Here is an 18,619-nt window from a genome sequence, read left to right as displayed (position 1 = left end):
TAAGTATAGCTTAACCTGCTGTGCCAAGGTTAAATCAGCTGTGGCTGTGTGTACATGACTCCTGAGCTGGCTTTTGCCTTTTCAGACATGTTAAAATATTTGYGTGACACAGCTACCCAAGCTGTTCACCTGGCAAGTGATTTCCTCACGTAAGTCACACTTTATACCCTCTTAAAATGTGCAGCACTACAAAACCTGGCCAGTGAATGCTGTTTCTGCCAAGAGGCAGAAGAATAAGTTCTAGTTTATTTTATTACATTCCTTTTTGGAATTTTTTCAAGCAATTGGTGTTAGTGGCTCTTCTACTGTGCTGACATAAATCTTTCTTTTCTATTCTGTTTCCCTTTCCTCATTACACACTTTACACTGGGTTTGTGTGCATCCTTCAATATTGCTGATGGTTTTCCTAACTCTCCWGAGAGCCTGCAGAGAAATTTAAGGATCACTTTTTCCATGATCACTCTTAGAAGTTTTATAGCATAATAGGAATGAGCAATATTTTTTCTGTTCCTTATCTGAGACCTTGTAAATTGATACCAGAAACAACATTACCTTTGGATTTTTCTGTTACCTTTGGATTTTTCCAAAGGTCAGACATAGGTAGACAAAGAGAAAAAAAAAAATGTCAGTAGAAATAAAGGCAGATATGGCAAATGGAGAAAAAAACAGTAGTCCTTTGGGAAAAAACTCTTAATTTAAGTAATTTTAAAAGTTGTATGAAGTAAGAGGGAGCAGGGAGGGTTAGTACATTATATGTTTGAGGTCATTGGTTTAGCACAGTYCTGACTCTGTGTTTGTTAACCAAGTGTCACAAATTCAATTTCATGTGAGCTAAAGATTATGGCTGTGGATGAGGGTGTTTGGAGGCATTTTATGGAACATGAGAGTGTGTTAGTTAAGGATAACCTGGGAGATATAACTAGTTTCCCTGTTGGTTTTGAAAGCCATTCCTCTTGAATATTCTTCAAAGATATTTACTATTAAAAGCTGCATGACCTGGGTAATCTGTCCTAGCTCTTTTCCACCCTTACCATTGTAAAGTTTCACTGATACTTTTTACGTGCTCTAAAGTCCATCACTCATTACTGTCTCCATCAGAGACAGAGAGGTCATTCTTAGTAGCAACATTTTGTGCATGTGAAGATTGTAAGCATTATCTTTCTTCAGAAACTTTTTTGAAGGAAAAGGAATGAAAAGAGAATAAAATAATTTATTCAGCAGTAGTTGTTTTCTGAACTTAAAATTCATACTGGTTGTGCTAGTTTTTCTATGGTTTTGTGTCTTTTCGTAATTGCCTAATAATCAGCTACTTTGTGGGGTGTTTTTACTTGTTGAGTTGTTCTTGCCTCTCTGCCCTTTGGAATTATGTCCTTATTCTACTCTTAGACTAGATTATTCTAAGTATCTCCTCCACTYAACCTCAGCTTCTTTCTTTGCCAGGTCTTTGAACTAAGGTAATTACAATAACCAAATAACTGTGAGTCTTAGAGCAAATATAATTTATCTTCACATTAGAAGTTAAATAGTACTTTAAAAGTGTGTTAGTACTCTAAACAATCACTTCACTATATAATCTCCAATTATATCAAATTTATTCTGAGTGAAAAGTTCTTGTTCTTCCTCCTTGCTATTCAAACTTCTAAAACCATAATGCAGTAACTGAATTTCCATAAATTACCATGAAGATTCTGCTTGTGATGATAGTCTGATTTTGAGGTTTTAACTTCAGGCATGTTAATTATCATTAGGAATAACAGAGCCAGGCAATAAACAATAAAATAACACCTTAATGGCAAAGTTTGGAAAAAGCCAAGTGACACAGTACATGTGAGGTGCAAATCGCTCCCAAACATACAGACAATTGTGTTTGAAAACCATCAAGATTATTTTCAGTGGTCTATTTGTGGCAGATTCCTTTTGTAGCAGATTGTTTCATCTSCTTAATGTCCCTGTCATCCCACCTCTTCAGCAAGTATTCAGTGGCTTTTTATAAAAGTCTGGGTTTCTTCTCAGTGATTGGCTTCATGGTCTTAGGAAGGCACAGTAATACATCAGACCTACCTTGGTAAGGTTTGTGGCAAAATTTCAAATTAATTCCCCCAGAATTTATTTCTCAAACTTTTACTAAGGCAGAGTATTCCCTTCCCTGCTTCCCTCCACTCCCAAATATTCCTAAAAAGTGAGGTTTTGGCTCTTGTGTTGCTAAAATGTGCTGAATTTCTGTTCAGCATTTGGAATTTTCTTAATTTTGGCATACTTGGGGTTCACATATGTCATGCTTCCTGCAGAGCTCAAAAAGGCRAGGGGAAATGGATTCTAATGTGGAATATATTACTTGTGTTATTGTTGATATTTTTATCTTTTGTATCTCTTTATATTTATGAATGTCRTAAGTGCTTGCATGACATACTGTCATGTGCTCTGAGTTTATTCCAATGCCACAGTTCCATTATTTCATCAGTTTATTATGTGAACAAGATGAGAACCTGGGTTCTGTCCCAGTGTGTACCAGCAGACAGATCTGTGTGTCACCAGTGGATAGCTGACAGCAGACTTGGCTTAATTTCATGGAAGGTACATACCCTGGATAACTGTAGGACACAACCCAAATGGAGAGTGAAAAAAGTCCCTGTAGAGGGTGAACAACCATCTTTGCCATATTTACATTATATTGACTCGACTGCAAGGGAGAAAGGAGAACTGTAACATCGTATTCAGGTAGTGAGAGTTTATGAAGGACATCAAGAACATTTTGAGGTAAAGGGATATTTTCTATCTTCTACATCCCAYAGACACAGCAGATCTGCTGAATGATTTTTTTGAAGCTGTTACCTGGGAGATGGAGATGAGAAAGTGTSTATGGAGTAAAGGTGTCTCACTGAAAAATGGTGTTAGAGCATCCTGCCGTGGTGGTATTAATAGTATGGAAGACTGAGCCTCAGAAATGGCAGATACCAACAGCATTCATCATCCATTTCTTTGAAATAAGCTGTCTGTACTGCTAAAATTCTCTCTTGTCCTTACAGTTTTAAAGAAGTTTAGGGAAAAGGAGTATCTTTCATGGTCTGGTGGGATCTGAGTTTCCACCATAARATGGTGATGTTCATTTGAAAAGAAGGATTTGAAGGTAGAATTAAAATAGAGAGGTTCTGCATTTCTGCCTTATAAAAGGTCAGACACTTTTTCAGAGCTTTGTGTTTGTACTAATTACAGATAATTCCAAGGGCCAAAATAAGGTTTTGATTTGGCATTTTAGATAAYTTTTATAATTTCTGTTTCTAAATTTTTCTGAGTGGAAAAGGCTTAGGAGATAGAGTCATTACCTAGTTTAGGACAAGTCCTGAAGAAAAAGGAACCTTGATCCATCTTGCAGATTTTCCCTTTGTAGAAGACCCTTCTTCACCAATCCTGCTTATAGGTACTATATTAACTTGCAAACTCTGAATTAATTTAATATTAAGCATGTATTTACACATTGAAGTGTCATAATTTAATTTTAAATTGCAGCATTTTGAAGGCATCAATCAATTCCAATTTTCATGTGCAAAGTGATGCCATCTTCCAGCCTCAAAGTCACTTTAAGTGCTGTCCCTCTGCATGACAGGCTGGATACAGAATGTAAGGCACACTCTAAATTTATGAAAGTTGCTCTAAGGGAATGAAAACATCATATCCTTTAAGAACAAGATTAATGACTGATGAATATTAAAATACTTTTCCAAGCAGTGTTATATGGAATACATTACATGAATATTCATTTAAATGTTAGGGTTTCACAGATATGTTCATGTGCATAAAATGGCAGTTGAGAGCAAACTGTCTTGCCATGTTACGCAGAAGTATTTTTTAAAGCTGTACAAACTGATTACATTTATTGTGAGAGTGTAACCCTTAGGTGAAAAAACTCATGAGCTCAAGCCCTAAGGTGAAACCCCTAAATTAATAACTTCCCTGGAAGAAGAAAGTGTTGAAGTGTCACCTTTTCAAGGAGAAGTTACTCCTCATGTAGTAAAAATGACTATGAATGTCTGACTTCTTGCATCATTTTGAGCTCTTAATGCAAGAGGGTTGCAACATTTTCATAATGTATTAATCTTTTAAAGCTTTCCCCCACAAATTAAGTGCAGGTTTTTTACACTTGGAGACTAAAAGTGAATAGAGGTATCTARAGCAAATTAAAACAGGATTTAACTTATTTTTCAGTGGAGTCATAGGTGTAACTATACAGAAAAAAAAATGGAGTTTTTACTTGCAACATATGAACTAATTAGATTTATCTAGTAACATTGTTAAAAGTATACAAAACCTTCCTATCAAGGGTTTCTATGTCTTTGAACAGACTATTGCAATTAATTTTGTATCTGCAATAAACTTTGAGGTTTATGGTGAATGAGTATGAAGTGATCCACTTTTCTGGAAAAAAATATTTTTTTTTAATTTAGCATTGTAGAGAAACTTAAATTGTCAAGGAAAGTCTGTAACAGAAATGTCAGGTCTTTTCAGTGTCATTCTTAGATGTTTATGGGTTGAACTCAAAGATCTTGAAGGTCTCTTCCAACCCTAGTGATTCTGTGATTCTGTGATTCTGTGATTCTGTGGTTCTGTGATTAAGGTCAGTCCAATTTACCAAATAAGGAATATACATGATCATGTGCTTAACAGCTAATCTGTTTCACATAATTTATATGAAAATAATTTATTATAAATCAAAAAGGAAAAAACAGACTAAATATCACCTATTTTTACTAACTGATCTTTTTTCATGAGCAACAGCTCTTGTCCAGAGGTGATTCTACAGTGGGTTGGTTTCTTATGAACAGGATATTTGTATGTGAGCAGAATGAAGTCTAGATTTTTATTTTTTTCTGCATTATCATTATTAAGCTCTTTACATACTGAAAGCTGTTACATGTTTATATATTGTAGGAAACTAGACAAAATGTCTTTTCTAATTTATATCTTACAATGTGTCAAGTACAGCAATATACCTTTGAGAACAACATTAAGGGTGTTCAGTCAATGAGAATGTTGATCACTTCTAGCCTGGGAAGTTTTTTTGAGAATCAAGAAATTATGCTGTGTTATTTCTCTGCCTGCTATTCCAAAAAACTCCCCTTCCATTAAACATCTAGGGGTGTTTTATTTAAAACTGGAATCAAATCTATTTTATTCACTTTTTATTGCTAAAACCCCAAAATTCTGCAAAAAGAACTCACATTAAATTTGAAAATATAATTGAAATTCAGCCCTTTCTTTAAATAATCATGTTTCTGATGYCCATATGAGAAGTCAGTAAAATTAGGATGAAGTATTACACACAAATTAATGTTATTCAGCACTACAATTCCAGTTTCCCCATTGTGTCCATATCCACCCATCCCCCTCCCAAAAACCCTAGAGTTCTACAATTTTCAGGAGACCAAGGCAAATCATCATCAGTGATRTGTCATTCTTGTGACTGATGGACAGCTCTGTCCCAATCAAGAGAGAAGAATCTTTTCTATGTATAACTGACAGCACTTTTAATGTCTGGTGTGGCAGACATAGAATGAAAAATAAATTTAAGGAAAGMGGACAGAGAAATCAGATATTTCAGCTTGAGGCTGATATGGTAATAAGATGTTCCTGTCCAATGAGTARTAGAGGGGCATGAGTAGAAGGAAGRGSATTTCACAATTGATTACTCTTCAGGACATCATAAAWAATATAAAAGTATGTAGCTTAAAACACTGATTTGCTAAGAAAGATTTTATAACATTTTAAAAATTGCAAATAAATGCAACAAAGAGGTCAGGCAAAGGAGAAACAGTTTATTTGCATTACTGACGAGAGGTACGACAAAGCACCAGGTTGATTTGATTACAAAAGGATGTYCAGCTCTGAAGAAAACCCATTGATTTTGTTACATCATACAAACTGGAATGAGGTTTGGAAGGGAAGTTTGAGGTTTTAACCTGAAATGTTTGTTGAAGGTTCAAGTTTAATTTTCATGTAAATTGTAATTTAGTGGTCCTGTGTTTTAAATACAGAACTGCCTGTTCACAAATGTCATAACTGTAGATAAATATTAGTTGAAGAAATTGACTTGTTATTAAGGAATGAATACAGAAATATGCTGCTTTTTTTTTTTTTTTTGTCATTATTCCCAGCTCATGGTAACTACATGAAAAATAGGAAGTACCCCACTTTCTATGCTTCCAATTATTCCATATTAAAACCAAAAATCACAAAATAATCAGGGAAAGGTCTAAAAAACTGAAAATAAGTAAGCTCTTTTATAGTGGTACTCACTGAATATGCAGCAGCTAACACACAGAAGATGCTGATTTACCTTAACCATTAGTGACAGATGCTTGACCCTAACTAGTCAGGGTGAAGCCTGTTGACCAAATGAGAGACTAAAAGAGGATGTAGTGAAGATTAAATATTGAAGTAAAACAATTTTTATGTTCAGAAGATGAGTGCTTGCTCCTCTCTAGTGGTSATTCCCACCTGAAATACTGACTAGGATTTGTTTTGTTTATTTCATGAGATCTGACAAGATCATGACCTGATGGTTGCATAAAACAGGCTAAGGATTTTTATTTGTCGTCAAGCCCAAGAGTGAGAAGATAAGAGATCCAGGCCTAAAGTCAAATGGAGTTTATCTCACAAGACATCAAAGTGTGGTGCTCAGGCCCTCAGAAAGGACTTAAAATGCATTAAAAGTGTCAATGGAAGTTTGGAAAAATAGGGAGAAAAAGAAGAGTGCCTACTCTTTTTTTTTTGCCTGCTTTTTAAATGTGTATACAAATGTGTATAGAAAAGAGAAACAGGCAAATATAACCTTGTTCTATTAGCAGAGAAAGAGCCATCTCTGTGTTTCAGCCTGAATATTTTGACCTTATCTCCATTGCCCATGCTGTTTCAGCCTTGTTTTCCCAGCACCCACTCTCTGGGAAAGTAAAACCCTTTGTAAAACTCAAACAAAAAATGGTGAAAGAAATCCCCAAACTCCTGACCTTCTGCTCTGTACATTAGCAAATGAACTTCTAATACTGGACTGGTTTTCAACTCTGAAAAGTTGTTTTCCAGGTTTGAAAGTGAAATGCTGAGATACAAATAAAAGAAATTACAAACCTTTTGCTGTTATTTTGATCTTTTAAAGATTTTGGGTTGGTTTTTTTTTTTCAGGGAGCTTAAGCTTCATTAGATTTTTATAGCTTCAGAAGTGACTTCTGAGTATTCTTGAGAACAAGAATTAACTTCTGTCTGTGGGCTGCCTTGGGAAGGGAAGAAATTCAGAGTAAAACTGGGGGGAAGATACTTGCAACAAATTTGCCTTGATRTAGCCTGTTCAAGTACATGATGTGGATAAAGACATGAGGTGGGACTCACTTTTAAAGTCATTGTTTGGTATCAGGTTTTCAGCTAAGTAAGGATAAATCCCTGAGTTTTATGTTTTTAASAATGCAAGTGAGCAGCAAARCAACCACTCAGCYATGTTTTCACTGAGTMGAAGTTGACAGAACATCAAAATTTRTACAATTTCAAGGCTTAATACTAAGCAGAAATTGCAGGAACATTCAACTGCAAAAATAAAAAGGATGCTCCTCCAGCAGAGAATTKCCGGGTTCATACCAATCCTTAAGAAAACTGCTTCCCTTAAAATATTTTACAGTTTTTAGAGAAATGTCTATTGAAGCTGTCATGCAAATAATATTATGATCAAAAGTATCTGAATACATGTAATATAATTGAAAAAGGCATACAAGGTATTCCCTCCCAAAGTAGCTGATAGCTGTTTTCCAGAAAGGTAGTCTGTAAGTAATGTAATTTATTTAGGCTCTCCAGAAAAATACTTGATTTTTCAAAATTGAGAAAAATTTGTAAGGAAAATTAATCTAAACATTCAAATGCATTAAAAGTGCAAAAAAGAAATAAGTTTCTAACGTAAAAAAAAAAAAGTTTTAGTAGCTCAAAATACTTGAAGAAAACTGAAAAGAAAGCAACTTGAGCTGAAAGCTTTGCTTTTGAGACATGTCAGGAATTAGAGTATTTTTTAAGCAAATTGAACAGAATAAATGAAATTATATACCAAAGGAAGAAGAGAAAAGGGGAGTAGATTACAAGTTTTAYGTTACTGCAGTTATGAAGGACAGAAATGTTATTCAGGTAAGTTATGAGCACAGAAATCTTTGGTCAGAGAGAACAAAGCAGACTCTTAAGTCTATATGGAAAAATGTCCTGGTAGTAATTTGGATGTATTAACTGCTGGAAGGCCTAATATTGTAATGACAAGTAAGGATGAAACCACATCTTCCTTATTCACCCACCTGCTGATTTTGTCAGAGAATTCAAATTGTTTTGTGTGTTGTGGCTTCCGTCTCTTATTGTGATGCTAAATAATTTTCCTTGGAATATATAAACAAACTCACATCTATAATTTCTTGGTTTATGCAGGACTGATGTCTAAAAATTGGCAACACATTCTCTGCCTTTTCATCTCTTTACATCCAAAGTTAACTTAAGCAAGGAGTCACATGCTGGTTTTGCAACACAATTTAATGCATGAGGTCCTTTTTAATTCACAGCCTTGAWGAATTGTAGAYTGGTTTGGGTTGGAGGGGATGTTAAAGTTGGTCATGTTCCACYCTGCTGCCATGGACAGGAGCACCTTTCATTAAACCACAATTTTTGGGCACACACTTTCTTGCAAAGGTGATTTGTTACTTTCTTCTAAGTCAATCTGCTCTGAATTTTTTTCTGCTGAAGCCTCAATTTGGAAGAGTYTCTCTGACCATTCCCCTCCAAACAAGCTCTAGAGTTTAGAAAGTCCCTGAACTCCACWGTAATGAACGCAACTGCAATGAATTAATTTAGATTTTCTTCTGCAGTCTTATCTTCCTTGAGCATTTCTTTTCCACCTGATCATCTATCAACCTTTCTGAGTTTTTCAGGCTACCAGTTTCAGAGGTGTAAGAAAAGGTTGTGCTGCTGCTTTTTAAAATCCTTAGCAAGTTGTCACTCGAGGGTGGAGTTTTTTTTGGTATGAGTGTTCTTGGAGGTTTGAGGAGAGAGTGGCAGCCTTGTTAATTTTCTCTTTAAATAGCAGCTTATGCTCTTTTCTGTTTTCCTTAACTGCACAGAACATTAATTTGTGAATATATTGCTGTGCTTTAATAAATCTCTTTGTTCTGCAGTTTAATCACATATCCTGGGAAAATTGAACTTTACTGTTGGCATTTTCCTCTTTTGTTTCCTACTTGACTATAAGAGCTTTTCCTACAGTTTGACTGCCATCTTGAAGGATCTTGATGTCCCAAGACAGGGGTACCCTTTTTTTTTTTTTTTTTTTTTTTTTTTTTTTTTTTTTTTTTTTTTTTTTTTTTTTTTTTTTTTTTTTTTTTTTTTTTGTCTTTAGTTAAGAACTTTTATTTCAACTTCCAAGGTAGTATGTTCTGTTTTGGTGTAAGGTAATCCTCCCTTGCGCAAGTTACCTCTTTTCTGTGTGCTATTATTTTACTTTTTGTAATTGATAAAACTCAGGGTCATGCACATGCCAGAATGCTTTAATGGACATTCAGAAGATGCCTTTAACTCAGTGAGGCTGATTTTTATGGATTGTAAGATACTGAGGCTGTTCCAGACACTGTAAGGCTGGAATTCTGGTATTAAAACCCAATAAATTGTATTTACATCAAATTAGCCCAGGGTAGGTTAATATAGGATGTGTTGGGTGAAAATTTTAAGGAAATAATGCAAATAAAGCCAGTCAGAGAAGTTTTATTAGAAACTGGATTTAGAAATAAAGTCATATATGCAGAATAAGGAACTGCAACAAAGAAAGTGGTGACTCTGAGAAGAGCTGGGGAGAAAACACAGCAGAARAACAAACCAGTAGGGGCTCCCAAGACTAATGCAGTGGTAAAGCAGGARTGCTAATAGAGCTCTCTGGTGTATRATTCAGGAAAGCTTGAGTAGGAGGATTAAGGCTATTTTGAGCTCATACAATAARCTGACAAACAGGAATAGTGCAAGTAGCTCTTGGGTATGCATTATTAAAAGGTGCTGAACAACTCTTAATACACRCAAAAAACTTACCACATGAAATATTTGTGTTGTGAAGATGAAGCTTTATGGTAGAGATTTCAGGCTTAATTTGTTTMATCTACCTGAACGGGATTGATGAGATAATTTTGTTAACATTCACAATTACGTTCTAAAACCAGGAAAATRCTGGATATGTAATACCAGGTCTCTTAAATCTGTCAGATAAAGTCATTACAAAATCTYTTGTCTTGGCAGTGAAGTGAATTAATGGAAATCAGAAGTTAGACTTGTATTTAAATGTCTCCCAATGCCAGTAGTTAGCCACCAGAACAATTGCCAGTGGATATCTTCCAATCAAGACCCAACTTCTATCTGGAGGATCTGTTTTAGCAAAGCAGATTGCTTGACTGAAATTGCACAGCAACAATCCTCTGTAACTGATCAGAATTTCTCTGATACATAAAAGGTTGTATGAAAGAAACTAATTTTGGTTTGCTGATATAATGTCAAATTATAAAAGTACTGTCAGTTTGCTGTTAAGTTTTACGTACAAATCAATGATATTTAAAATCCAGAAACAATGTGATAGGAAAGTAATTTGCCAAAGTGCTATTTCCATTCAATTTGTGTATATATTGATTTTGTTACTATTTTRAATCCAGACAAGAAGGGATTAGATAATGCAGTTTGTAGGCAGTGATTAAATCAGTTCATGATACGTTTTGTCTCAGTATGAACAATGACTGGCATTTCTGCCAAAAGTTCAAAGTTCTCATTGATTTGAAGGCTGCTAGGATTGATTACCTCATGGGATAATTTGTAAGGTGTTTTGTTCTTTTTTACATAGGAAGAAGTACTTCAACTTGCAAAGTGTGGTTCTCCTTAAAGATTTACTGCACACCTGCAGCAGCGGAAAAGACGATAGATGTGAAGTGCAGAGCTCTGGTAGGATTRCTCTAAATGTTTAATTTTGTTCTGCTGCATTAGAAGAAAAATTTAATTTTTATTGTTGTTCTGGCTGCTATCACAGACGATTAATCAATTTTATTAAGTGACCACACAATCATTTTTTAAGTGATTCAATGCTTATTAAGATCTCATTTAAGCTCAGTGATATGAACTAAAATGAATGCTTGAATARAAGTATCTTTTCCCTGTTGGAAAAATTACACTTTTATTCTGCTGACATATGCTTCTAAGTTTTGATCTCAAATAAGCCTGAATTCTACAAAAATGTCAGTTTCTTTACAGTCCACAACAGAACATGGCTCTTTTGGTATTTGCTTCTATGTGTGCCAAATTATTGTCATTTAAATTTCATTAATCATTGAGATACATTTAATCATGTCTTTATTACTGGACGAACACATATTGTCACCTTCAAAAAAAACCCTAATTATATTAGTCATACTAGAAGAACAATTGCATCATATTAAACAAATGTGTTTTAAGTCACTTGACTATGAAAAGATAAAATAATTCAGTGTTTGCTTAGTAAATATTGTTTTATGTGTTTATCTTTGAATTAACATTTGTAAGGTGTTTGCTTTCATAGCTATTTTTTCCCTAGCTCCTCTAAATGGATTTTTTATCATCTAGACTTCGTGCTTTCTGCATGCATTGTAAGCAGCTAAGAAATGCTGCATCTAATAATGGGTGGTGGTAACAGGTTCTGTGAGTAGAAAGGAGTGGTATGGTATTTTTCTGCAGGAGCATTTTTCTAAATGAAAATATGTGATGAAAGTTCTAGGAGAATACMTCTTCAAGGCACAGATGCTGGGAAGGCAGAAGAGTATCCTCAGATGATTTTACATGTTTCATATGCGGAGAGGGGAGGGGAGGGAATCCAAACCAGAAAGTGCTTCTGAAAATATTTGAATATCATTGTTCGTGTATGACCTCAGGTTTGCTCTTCATTCCTTCAAGTTCACATCCTGACTGTGAACTTCTGTGGGGAAGAGAAACAGATAATGATGTTTTCATGGTCTTAGGCTGGATGAGTTTTCTGGGAGGTGTCTGGTGCTAGTAAGAAGCATAAAAGCTTGACTAAAAGAGTTTGTAATTTGAGACCTTGAAAAGAATAGAGCAGGGTTTATCCCACAGGATCATGCACTGCCTTGTATCATTTTCTGATCTGAAAATACTCTGAAGTGGTGAAAGGAAAATCTAGATTAGAAGTATAGTATTGACTCCTATTGTGTGAGAAATTCTCRAGGTGCATTTGACCTCTTCCTATAAAATTTAATCGAAGTGAATGTGTGAACTYGCAAAAAACACATTAAAGTACAAAATACTTCAGCAGTGTTCRGGGCATTGAAATTCTTGACCTGAAAATTTGGATAATTCCTTTCTAGGAAGATGAAGGAGGTAAAGAAAAAACTATACCTCTTCTTCAGATCTCTATGGAAAATGAAATATTTTTTTTTTATTGATGAATTTAGAAGATGATGTGAATATTTCTGACTAGCAATTAATAACATGTGGTTACTATTATGSAACTGTGATTGCTGAATTTACTGGTTACATGCCAGGCCCTAAATTCTGGAATGTGAGATTTTTGTGTCTGTAACGTAAGTGAAGGGGATTATCCTAGCTAATGTCTCAGTAGAACTGTCAGCATGACACCAGGAAAGAGAACYAACACAGTCCTTGACTGCTGAAGAATGGTCAGACATGGACAGAAAGCAAATAATGCTGGTGGAACTGTTATTGGAATGTGCACATAGCTGGTTCATGAAGGTTAAAAATTGTTTTGGAATACTGGAAGAAAATCAAAGAAATCTCAAAGCATGAGAGACTGGAAAAGCAGACTTTGTCATATGAATGTTAAATAGCTGTGTCAACTTAGTTTGCCAAAGAAAAAATGGAGAARGAATGTGATCATTCACTAAAGAATATTTAGTGATGATGTTTAAGTTTTGCTGACCAACATGCCCAAGAGCTAGCAGCCAAAATTTTACATCTGAGAATTATTTAATCTTTCAAGGAATTACCATTATTGAGARCAATAAAACATTGGAAGATCTTACTGTAGACAAAACAGTAGGCAGTCTTGTAAAGGTGAGAAGTTTAAATTGCTTCAAAAACTGATAAATATTTTAAAAGCACAGACACCTGGTACATATGCTACATCATTGAGTTGGATTTAATAAATACATTGATATGTTTTTGACCTCAGACTCTTCTTCCTTCCTGGTCTTTTGAATGAAGAGAATTAGTAACATTTAATTTAAAATACTGATAACACTGCTTTTGTATGGGAATTATAGCTGAATCTCATCATCCAATGTAACACAAATTTCTCCTCAACACGTCAAAAGTTCTGTTCTGTCTTACACAAGTGATCAGACTTATGAAACAGGAAAAATTAACAAAAGTTAGCAGGATGGATTTTAAATGAGCCAGGTGGGGCATCTTGCTGTTCTTGCTGGTCTACACATGTGGGCACGGTGAGCAYCAGCCTGCAGACAGAGAGGGAGGGCTGGGGGCACCCCAGGAACAGTGGGCAGTGTGGGATCATCTTGGCATGTGTCCTGCTGTGCTCCATGAATATATTTGCTTGCAGATTCCAGTTTTGTGTTTGAGGTTTGGAAATGAGTTTTGTTTGAGTCAGGTTGACTCAGCCTTTCACAGTTCATAGGTGGGTGTCTGAAAAGCAATGCCTGTGGCAGGGTGATGGCTCACACCACATGGAAAGGGGAGGTGGGAGGTGTGTCAGGATTCAGGCCAGGTTTGTGACTCTGTGCATGTTCTGGCCCTGATGGATGGCTGCAGGCATTGGCCATCAGTTGATGCTGCTCCTCTTTGAACAGTGCAGAGAATTCTGAAGAAACAAGAAATTCTACACAGCACCTACARTTGTGTGCAGYTCACATATTGGTGTCAGGACAGAKTTGTTCTCTTCTGTTTTCAGCACATAAAATCAGCTAAAAAGAAATACCACAGTGAGGTCTGTACTGCCCCCACCCCAAACTTTTGCATTTTGTCGCCATCCTCATTTCATTTCCTCAGCTTTCATCTGTCTTTTGCACAACACTTAATTCTGATTAGATTAATGATTTTGAATTGGAGCAAGGCAGGATTTTCCARTTACATTTACCTTTGGTTTGCATTGTTGCTTTTGTGTCTTAACATCCTTAAGGTGCAAAATTTCAATATCAAAGCGTATCTGCAGATTTGTATCTGAAAGACTTGGAGATAATTTGGTTTAACTCAAGTTTTTAATAAGGCTTAGAGATAATTTGGTTTTACTSAAGTTTTTAATAAAATATTTTACATTTGCATTTTTACATTGTTGAGACCATTCTCACTAATTATCATTTTTGGATATATTCTTTCTCTCAACTCAGTGTTCAAAGTGGAGACTGATCAGTTAATTGTATCAAACTCTGTTTTATGCTGCCCAAGTTTTAACAAAACTCTTTCGACCTGTTATAACTGAAAGAATTTAATCTTTTACTTTGCTGTTAAYCAGATTATGATTAAGCTTTTTATGGAAATGAATATATTGAATAAGTCAATATTGAAAGCCATAAGCCATATTGAAAAAAAAAAATCATTAATTTTAAGCTCTAGTATAAGCATTTTCTTCTCCAGGTTTTCAGTGTTAGCGTTTTGTTTGTTTGTTTTTGTTGTGTTTTGTTTGTTGGTTTGTCTGTKTTTTGTTGATGGTTTGTTTTTTTGGGTTGAGGAGGGAAGGCTGAGTGTTTTCATGTTTGGTTGGGTTTTTTTTCAACCTGTGTGAATTGGTACAGGATTTCTGATTTTCATTTAAAATGAATGATTTTTTAAAGCATATAGATTGCTGATCTGGATATTTTTTCCTAATCCAAGCCCTGAATGCTCTGAAATCCAGTGCTCAACCATTTCAGAAATAAGAATAATCTTACTGAAATGGAGGAAGAGTATCCAGCTGCAGGTTTATTTTCTAAGTTCAGTGTGCATTAAGACAAAATAGATAATTGTTGGATAGGTTGTAAGGCTGCATTGCAGCTGTGAAGGATTGTTAAAACTTTRTAAGCAGGGGAACCCTCACATGTGTTGGATGATCAGGCTGTGTTTCGGAGGAGAGATATTATGGGGTTTTGGTAATACTGAAATAACCCAGTCAGTCCTAGTGCTGCTCCTAGTGAACCTTTCCAACTTTACCTTACAACTTCATCAGTCACTTCAATTCACTGCCCAGCTGCAAACTCTTTTTTTTGACAGCTGTCATAATGAAAGAAATTAATCTAAATTCTAAGAATATTTGTCTTTTTTTTTTCTGTCCTTTGCCTTTCAGTCCACCTGGAGAACCAGTTTGGGCAGTTGGCACTGATGGCCTGTRGAGAACATTTCCCCATAGTCATTGAAAACCCCATAAATTCTGCTACATATAGAAACATTTCCACAGCCCTCTCCTGAAATTAATCCAGTAAAGAAATTTCAGATTTGTGAGGCATCATTCTTTTTCTATCATTTTAGAAAATCATTCTGTTTTGAACTGCATGATGTAAAGGAGGGGGATGTTGGAGACTTGTCACCTTTGGCTCTCCTTCTACCAATGCAAATTTCAGGTTGCATTTCACCCTGSAAAAGATCATCAACTCTATTGAAAGAGATCAGCTAGAAACTAGTTCAGGGGAAAAGGGAAAAAGCATGCTCTGTGACCATAGTCTGCTCAGGAATTTATTAATTTTTCTCTTATGAAAGTATTAACATATTTTATTTCATTTTGTCTTGTCTAGACCAGCCTGTGGCAGTCTAATAAATCACAAAACCAAAGAAACAAATCTGKAAGAGTGGAGGTGGTACAGGATGCAGAAGTGTGTTTTCAAATATATATTTTACTTTAAAAACAATTCTAACATGTATTTGAATAGTTCTGTGGGGTTAACTCTRTTAGTGACATCCAGACAGCACAAGCTGGATCACACTCTTGTTCATCCGTATCTGACAGCTTTTCCAATTCATTAGGAATTCTAGGAATTGCCTGTACAAACCTTGTCAAGTTCAAAAGGCCAGGTGCAGGACCTGCACCTGGCTCAGGGCAGTCCCAAGCACAAATACAAACTGGGCAGGTCATGGACTGAGAGCAGCCCTGAGGAGAAGGACTTGGGGCTGACAATGGATGAGACCCAGCTCTGTCTGCAGCACACAAAGCCACTGTGACCTGGGCTGCATCACCAGCAGTGGGGGCAGCAGAGGGGATTCTGCCCCTCTGCTCTGCTCTGCTCTGCTCTGCTCTGCTCTGCTCTGCTCTGCTCTGGGCAGACCCCACCTGCAGAGCTGAGTCCAGCTCCGGGGTCCCCAAAATAAGAAGGATGTGAACATGAGGGGAGTCCAGAGGAGGCCATGAAGATGTTCCAAGGGCTGGAGCACCTCTCTGATAAGGACAAATTGAGAGAGTTGAGGTTCAAGCAGCCTTCCAGTGCCTAAAAGGAGGTACAAGARWGCTGGAGATGGACTTAGGACAAGGGCATGRGGTGGTTAGTCAAGGAGTAATGACTCTAAACTGAAAGAGAGTAGGTTTAGATTGGATATTAGGGAAGAATTTTACTGTGAAGGTGGTGATGCGCTGGCACAGTTTGCCCAGAGAARCTGTGGATGCCCCATCCCTGGAARTGTTCCAGGCCAGGCTGGATGGGGCTCTGAGCAGCCTGGTCCAGTGGAATATGTSCCTGCCCATGGGARGGGGTTGGAACTGGATGATCTTTTAGGTTCTGTCCAACACAAACAATTCTGTGATACTCCTCAAACTCTTCTCATGCAGAAATGATTTTGCCTGCTAATGGTTCTATAAGTTGTAGATCAGAAATACCAACCTTGCCAACTCAGTAATTTGTTTCTTCTCATAGGATATATTGGCTCAAGAAATAGTTCCTCTCAAAATCCTTGGCAGATCTTTAGAATTTGGGAATCATGCTTTGGGGACTGCAGAAGTAGAACCCATAAATGGGAGATGTCAGTCTGTTTTAAAACCTATATGTTTCTTACACATAGGCACAATAGTAAAAGATCTCAGATGTGTTAATTTTCCAAAGGCCATGCCTCTTCCCAGGCATTTTTCTTTCTTCTGTTTAATTACTTGAAGGGAGCCCACAATAAAAGATGCACCTGGGTTAAACTTTCAGTCACAGAAATAGTGTGGTCTTCGGGCTTCTCTCCTGATTGTCCCCACTGATAACTCCTTCATCTGTATCCCACAGCAGTCCTGCAGTGGATGAATTCTGTTTTGGGTATAATTTAACTGGAGAATACCTTCCATGGGCTCATCTAATGTTCTCCAGCCACTGATGGGTGAACTTTATGGGAGTGAAACAGAACCACTCATAAACAAAACATGGGTGGGCATTCACACGGCGTGGAGGCTGAGTCCTCCCACTTTGCTCTGCATCTCCTCCTGCTGTGACAGATCAGAACACCCAAATCCTTGGAACCCTTCCTGTCAACAGTCATTGCATCATGTTTATTCTAGCAGGAGTTTGCATTTTGTGGGAACTGTATTTTGTCAGTTCACAATACAATGTAGAGGTCTTGTTACAAATACCACTAATGTTACAGCAGAACCAACTTAGAATGTAAATTGTCMCTTATTATTTTTTCATTATTTATTTAAAAGTAAAAAACATATAATTAAGGATGTTTTKTAATTATGTAACTTGGCAGTTGACAGTGACACACTGTTTTCATCGCTGTGGTACATGAATTTTTCATAAATCCAAAGCAAAACTGTAGTCTGATTATTGTTATATATGGCTGATACTTGGATCATGTTCTCAGAAACTGAGTAACCTGAAGTTATGAATCATGCCCTAGAATTTTTTAATTTCTATCATATGCTTTCATGACAATTGGTAGTATAAAAAGTATCATTCTGTAAAAGAACCATGGCAACATGGTTGGTGGAAGAAAAAAGCAAATTTGAGAAGGTAGTAATTATTAATCATTTAACTAAAAGCAGTTTGGCAAATAATTCAGACCAGAGCATGTTTGTATAGCTTATAAAAAAATTGAAAAATATAGGGAAAGGTAAATTATTAGAAATATAAAAAATATGAGTGAATTTTTAATATAAGTATATATCAGCTGCCAACCCCTCCTCTTGTCCCTACAGATGAATAATCAGTTCTGTGATATAATAGCAGGGAGCTAATGTAGATCACAAAACGATATCTGAGCTGTCACCAACTGCCATGCAATGAAAATGTGAGGTTAAATCTAAACCAGATAATTAGAGGGGATGTTTCATGTGGATAAATGGTCATATCTATGAAAAATAACTKTTACATGAAGAAACTGAGTGGCCTTGTACAATGAAACTTCCAATTCCCTTAGTCCATAACTGCTGTTGCTCCCCTGGGGCTTAGGAATCAAAGCAAGAGGGCCTTTTCCTCGACCATTAAACACAGCAAATCTGTGGTAAAARTTCTTTTAAGAAAAATTTGCTCACTGGTGGTATCTGGAGTACAGATTGAATTAGGTAGTAAAATAATATTACTGAAAGGAAAATGTAAWGTTTGAAACTCTGTTCCATTTTTCTATAAATGCTAGGAACTTATGCTAGATTTTTGGCTCAAGACCAAACATGGTTGTATATATCCTCCTA

The 18,619-nt window shown here is 36.1% G+C and overlaps 1 protein-coding gene across 1 annotated transcript in view; it reads left to right on the top strand.

Moving 5' to 3' along the window:
• The window catches only part of LOC130584199 (cilia- and flagella-associated protein 47-like), a gene marked incomplete at its 5' end in the record, with an annotated part of 203,595 nt that overhangs the window by 92,975 nt on the left and 92,001 nt on the right, over positions 1 to 18,619 (top strand). Inside the window, 2 exons of the mRNA XM_057384030.1 lie at positions 733 to 740; positions 10,884 to 10,977. Of these exons, the coding sequence (XP_057240013.1) occupies positions 733 to 740; positions 10,884 to 10,977 (102 nt within the window). The remainder of the gene's footprint in view (positions 1 to 732; positions 741 to 10,883; positions 10,978 to 18,619) is intronic.

Source organism: Malurus melanocephalus, unplaced genomic scaffold (assembly GCF_030028575.1).
Source record: "Malurus melanocephalus ecotype Western Australia unplaced genomic scaffold, MMel_1.1 scaffold_680, whole genome shotgun sequence".
In the NCBI taxonomy this organism is placed as follows: Eukaryota; Metazoa; Chordata; class Aves; order Passeriformes; family Maluridae; genus Malurus; species Malurus melanocephalus.
This window is presented reverse-complemented; position numbering and strand designations above follow the sequence as displayed.